Here is a 6863-nt window from a genome sequence, read left to right on the forward strand (position 1 = left end):
ATAACTTAGCTTAGCTTCTTGGTGTATGTTGTTTCCAGGGCACAAACATATTGACATCATTGACATCTGTGCTGCACGACCCCAAGGAATTCCCCAATCCAGACAAGTTTGACCCTGGCCACTTTCTGGATAAAAGTGGAAACTTTAAGAAAAGTGATTACTTCATGCCATTCTCAACAGGTAATAAAATTTCATTCCATATCTCAAGATACCTTTGGGGGGAAGGATGTCAGTTGGAACCTATATAAAGCCTCCTTGGGGCTGGTGTATTTACCCTAAACTCATGATTAGGAGCAGCACTCTCAATGCCCATGCACTTTCCTTGTTCATGTTGCATCTTCACTGTTTGGCACTTCAGTTTCTCTGTGCATTTCTTTCAAGTTCAACAAGTAAAGCAAACAAAACTAGCAAACTTTCTTTACATATATCATAATGATCTTTTCCTAAACAGTGGGTACACTCACAACGAGAAAGATGATTTCATCACGGGCGCCTCCCACATCTTTTTGTGGCATTTGTCACCTCCAGGCTCCTCTAAGGAATGATTGACTCCCAAAAGGCACAGAAGAGTACCAAAGGAGAGCAAGGGAAGATAGGATTTGTGGGGGGAGAATTAACCTATTTGTCACTTTCTTGTACCCCAATATTAAACAGAAAATGGACTAAGCAACATTCTAAGACATTGGGTACTTCAAACAGGACAGATAGTAGACAGAAGACACAGCAGAATATTTTTAAGTAAGTCATGAAGCATAAGAATAAAACATTTACTCTCAACCAAGAGTGTCAGAAAGTGTCACATAATCTTATGAACATATAAGGAACCTGTGACAGATATCCCACAATGATAACAGAGCACTCTGTTCTTCTTTTGATCGAAAACATGTGTCTTGGATATTGTATCTCCACGCTGTAGTATGTATGCTGTGTGTCTGGCCAGGGAGGAGCCTTCCTTCACTGACACTGTGACTTTTTGTATTTTTTGTTTGTTTGTACAATTATTTTGATTTTTTGTTTTTGTTGGTTGTGGGAGCTTGACCTGAGGGCCAGGGTGTTATCTCTGACTTTTTTGCTCAGAGCTAGAAGTTTGAGCCTCAGCTCCACTTCTGATTTTCTGGTGGTTAATTGAAGTTAAGAGTCTCACCCACTTTCTTACACAGGCTCACTTCTAATCACAATCCTCAGATCCCAGCCTTCTGAGTAGCTAGGTTTGGAGGCATGAACCACTGGCACCCAGCTAATAATGTAACCTTTGACATCTGTCTTACATCTGTCATTTAGAAACCATGGGGAAAGGCAGCAATCTCTCTTCAAAAATTCACTTTTTTTACACACAGGCAAACATTTTAAACAATGAGAAAATTATGCTTTCAAATGATTTTGAGCATCAATGAAAATCTGAATATGATATTTGGGAAAGTTAAGGCAAGATTTCATTGCTTGAAAGGACACAAAGAGTACAAAAAGGGACATGAAAAGTGCTCTGTGTATTGATGCCTATTCATTTTACAGTTTTGCCATACTAGCATATTAGTAAATCAGCAATAGGTAAGTATTAGCACATGGGGTGGTGAATAAGACTGTTATAAAGCACAGAGGACTATAGATGTGATAGTGAAGTGATACAGGAAACACTCCAAAATGGAGAATGGATCTTTCTGGATCTGGAGGGAGTGAGAAGATGTGAGAAGGGAGGACAGGAAAGTACTGTAGGCTGAGAAAAGGGGGAGTTGGAATGTATTAAAATGTAAAAAGTGTTCATTGAGGAGCTGGAAAGGTGGCTCAGAGGTAGAGTGCTTGCCTAGCATGCATGAGGCCCTGGGTTCTATTCCTCAGCACCACATGAGCAGAAAAAGCCAGAAGTGGCACTGTGACTCAAGTGGTGGGGCTCTAGCCTTGAAAGGGAGAGCTGCAGGTCAGTGCCCAGGCCTAGAGTTCAGGACCCACAACTGACCCCCCCAAAAGTGGTCATTGAATATTTTCCTGGAGACAGGCCACATAAGCAATAGGAATGTATTTTCTTAGAACATACAAAGTGTTGCATGGAAACCTGAACTCAACATTTTTATAAATAGAATAATGAAACCTTGATTAAAATTGTAACACATCAAAATCTATTATTATTTTAATTTCTCGCCAACACTTCTTGAAGGAATTATTTGCATCTCCAGTTAATATATGAAGAAACTAGGGCTCCAATAGTTTAAGTAACTCAGCCACATGGGTACTTAGTGACAGAGTCAAGATTTGACTTCTGAGTTCACCAGGAAAGCAGTGCTTCTCACCACTACTTCCAAGTGATGAATTCCACTTGGAGTGTCAGGTAGGTCTATGTCTTCCAATCCTGCATATATATTACTCTATACATACAAAAGTTTGGAGGAAATCCCAAAGTATATAGTTACAGGCCTTCTTGGTAAGTAGAGATAATATGAAGAAAGAAGGAATGGGAATAGGTCTACAGGTTGAAGACAAGCGATATTAAATCCTCATCTCAACCATGGGGAAAAAATATGATTGGAAGCTTAGTTGTATTCCAGAAGTATGACTCCTCTCTTTAGCAGAGAACCTAACTGACTTAATAATTCAGCACCCTCCAAATTGGCATACAGAGAATGAGAAAAGGGAGAAAGGGAGAAGGGAAATTTTAAAAAGAGAATATATCATGTAGAAATACTTAATAAAAGGTTAACATGAAGATGGTGATCTGTGTTTCTTTTAAATATAATTTAGTTTGGTGTAGTTTGCCTTTGATTGTTTTAAAAACAGCATGTAAAAAAGGTAGCTCAAATGGGTTATCAACTCAAGATTCTTCTTTCATAGCTTCCTGTGGTAGAATTACAGGTGTGCACTGCTATTCTCAGATTTAAAAAATAGTTCAATGATGTAATAGTTAAGATTACATGTTAGTAGACAAATTGTCTTACCTGTGTTCCTCTATGCATCCATCTGCCATGCATTCGGTAATCTTTGACACTTTCTTTTGTCAGTTACAAATACAATGTTTCATACTTTCACGCTTACATACAAAGAGTCAGTTCTTGCTTTGACTTTTTTTTTTTTTTTTTACAAAAATTTCAGGCAAACGGATTTGTGTTGGAGAAGGCCTGGCCCGCATGGAGCTGTTTTTATTCCTAACCACCATTTTACAGAACTTCAACCTGAAACCTCTCATGGATCCACAGGACCTCGATACCACTCCTGTTCTGAATGGGTTTATCTCCTTGCCACCATCATACCAGCTGCGCTTCATTCCAGTGTAAAGAAGAGCTCTGCTGTCTGGCTCCAGCTGTGGAGCAATCTGCAGTTCCCTCCTCTGAGCCATCACTCACCAACTTCCCCTGTCAGGGATGCTTCCTGTCCTCCCTTCTCACATCTCCCCTCTCCTCCAGATCCAGGAAGATACATTCTCCATTTTGGATGGTTTCCTGTGTCATGGCACTGTCACATCTTTAGTCTCTTGTGCAATATAATAGTGTTAGCAACACCCCACCCACATGCTAATACTTCTCTAATGCTGATTTAGTAATATGCTAGTATGACAAAACCAAAAAGTGATTACTATGTGACAACGTAGACTCCTTTCTCTCTATATTATCCATAATAAATATTACTTTTCATGCCTGCATCATTCTTGGACTGTCCTACTTTGTTCAAAATAGAGCAATGAAACAAAATAGAGTGCCATGTTGTCCACATTACTGCAAGCACTGGGAATGGGAAGGGGAAGATGGCAGGAAAATTCTTTGGCTATGTCACCTGTCATATCTGGAGATGTGGATTCAATAAACAAAAGCAATGACCAGAAGCAGCTCCTCCTGGAGGAACATACTGTGAGACGCAGAAACAAGAATAAACATTAAAGGCTAGGGTTCGTGTCTTTACTTTGGCATTAGTGTGAACACAAAATAAAAACTGGAAATATTCTTGTCAATTGATGTTTCCAATTAAAAGCCAGATATGGCTTTATGTTTTTATATTACTAATCATCTGTTCTATTATGTTTATTGGTATACATCAATTGTAAGGTGCTTCCTACATGTGTACTATATACTTTGACCATGTCATTTTTTTCTTCATTTTTCATAGTCCTAAAGTTTAAATTCTGGGTCTGCCCATCTGACTCTCATACTGTAGAGTCTGGGGTACTGTTGAGGTGGTAGATCTCTACATAAGGCCTAAGCAGCAGGCTTCAGTTATTCTGTTTTTGTCTTGATCTTGTCTCATTCTGTTTTCTTAAGATTCGGTACACGGTGTAGTGGGGATCCTTCTGTAGTGTGTCACTGTTCCAACATCATTCTTTGGGCTTTCTTATGGGAGTAGGAGTGGGGAAGTGCAGGTAGCATTGGGCCTGGTTTGGACTTCTAGTTAACCTTGGTAGTTTGGAAGCTTATCCCCCACCTCCTCCTCAATCCTTGGTCCACAGGAGGTTGAGAGCTGCCTCCTGCCATGCTGGGCAGGAAAGTCTATGAGATTCTTCTCTTCCAATGAACCACCAAAAAAGACAGAGGTGCAGCTGAGGCTCAAATGGTAGGGTGCTGGCCTTGAGCAAGAAAGCCCAGGCCTTGAGTTCAAGACCCATCAGCACACTGTCACACACACACAAACACGCATGCACGCACACGCGTGCACACACACACACACACACACACACACACACACACACACAAACAATCCATATAGACACTTCAATTCTACTTTCAATCTACCTTTGGCTAAAGAAAAATCATTTCCGTGTTATGACCCAGGCCTCAGGTTCATTTTTTGGATAAGGATATACCACTGCAAGGGCTAGAGATGAGGTCATAACACATAAACCCCAAGTCTCATAAGCCATTCCATAGTTAAAACCTTCAGTTAAAACAAATGAAAAGTTCTCTCAGTTTGTACTGTTTTTCAATATTCATGTTAATCACTGACTTTCAAAACAAATAAGAGTTTCATAATGGCAGTATCCATTGATTAAAATGAGGGTTAGGACCACCTTGTGTTTTTCATCTTGACAATTTGCAAATACTTTATGATGAATGAACTCTTTTTCCAGAACAATATTAAGCAGTAACTTTCTGAGTTCATTCATCAAATCGTGTTTGCAACTTATAGAGTTCTGAACTTTAAACCATTACAATTTAGTTCAGGAGTGAAAGAACAAAATATTTTATTTTGGATAAACCACATTTGGTGACTCTATTGTAGATTATCTACCTTAATCCCTATGAGTATTCCCACTCTTCTCTTCATGACGCAAAGAAGGGTTTTGAAGGGTTTTACAATAGATAAATGATATAGTACATACTGCATGTTCCAAGAAATATATCTAGTTAACTGATTTAAATACTGTATAGTGTATACAATTATTAAAAACCTAACAGGAGCTTGGGTCCAGTGGCACCTGCCAGTATTATTAACTACTCAGAAGGCTGAGATACGGAGGATTGCAGTTTGAAGCCATCCCCAGAAGAAATGTACATGACACATCTCCAAAATTACTAGTAAATCAGGCTACAGGAGTGTTTCAAGCAGTAGAACAACACCAAAGACAGTATGCCAACAAAGGATGGAATCTTGAGTACAAACTCCAATTCCACCAAAAATAAAAACATGGGGTTCCATAAACATAATTTTTATATTTTATGTATTATTTATTTCAAATATGAAACATTCATATCCAATTTTTCCATTTCTTGAAGGTTTGACTGGCATAGTTTTCAACAGGAAAACAGCAAGTTGTACAAAATGCTTTTTAGGGGCTGAGTAGCAGGTCCTGGGGATCAATGCAGGGCCTGGGCACTGTCCCTGAGCTTTTTGCTCAAGGATAGTGCTTTATCAGTTGAGCCACAACACCACTTCTGGCATTTTGGTGATTAATTGAAGGCAAGATTCTCATGGACTTTCCTGCCTGGGCTGGCTTGGAACCTCAATCCTCTGATCTCAGCCTCCTGAGTAGCTAGGATTATAGGCATAAGCTACCAGTGCCTGTTCAATATACTCTTCTAGTGAGCCAATTTTATGGAAAACCATATATAATGTATGCTTATGTCCTGTATAAATACATCTTGTATGTATAAACAGGCATAACAATTCACTGATACATGTATAGATTGTGTATGCATCTAGGTCCAATATATGAGATTAAAAATGGCTATGTACATATAACCATATAAGATGATGCTGAGCAAAATGAACCCCAAGATATGGACACAAGAGGTTTTTCCTTTGTTGTTGTTGTTGTTTTTTAATATACTGTGTGATTTTTCTGTTTCTTTGTATGTTCTTCTCCCTATGATATATTCCCTGTTGTCAGTGTATTTGATTTTGGTACCCTGCATCTTGTATATACTTTTATATATGGGGAATGATGAAATGCTAAAAATGAAGACAAAGGGAGACCCACTGCAACAATTACACTCACAAGACACTATGTTGGAAATGAACTTTACAACTTCTGTGGAGGAGAGGAGTTGGGGAAGTGGGAGAGGAAAGGGTTAGTAAGAGAAAACAAATGAGGGGGTAACAGTGTTTGACAAGAAATGTACTCATTACCTTTCCCATGTAATGGTAACCCCTCTGTACAGCATCTTTACAATAAAATAAAATTTAAGATAAAATCCTGGACCAAGGGGCTTCCTCTTAGGAAAGAGATCAGCAGAGATGACCAATAACGGTACTTCTCATGTGATATATGGCAAAATAGAAGGAAGGGAAAATTGTGTGTTAAATACACAATTGTGAAGGTTTGAAGAATGAAATGGGAGGAGTGATTTCAGTGCCCTTATTATAATTGTCATAACATTTATGTTGAGTGTAAAACAATGTGTACAAAGTAGAAAAACAGATGCAGATGCAGGATATGGTCCAATCAG

At 38.9% G+C, this 6863-nt stretch overlaps 1 protein-coding gene across 1 annotated transcript in view; it reads left to right on the forward strand.

Annotated features, from left to right (window-relative positions):
- Nucleotides 1-3628, forward strand: part of LOC138836103 (cytochrome P450 2C5-like) — a 28518-nt gene extending 24890 nt beyond the window's left edge. The window contains exons 8-9 of the mRNA XM_070034594.1: nt 39-180; nt 3082-3628. Of these exons, the coding sequence (XP_069890695.1) occupies nt 39-180; nt 3082-3263 (324 nt within the window). The 3' untranslated portion in view covers nt 3264-3628. The remainder of the gene's footprint in view (nt 1-38; nt 181-3081) is intronic.
- Nucleotides 3629-6863: the final 3235 nt, after the last annotated feature.

Source organism: Dipodomys merriami, unplaced genomic scaffold, assembly GCF_024711535.1.
Source record: "Dipodomys merriami isolate MVZ:Mamm:240054 unplaced genomic scaffold, mDipMer1.0.p SCAF_249, whole genome shotgun sequence".
NCBI lineage: Eukaryota > Metazoa > Chordata > Mammalia > Rodentia > Heteromyidae > Dipodomys > Dipodomys merriami.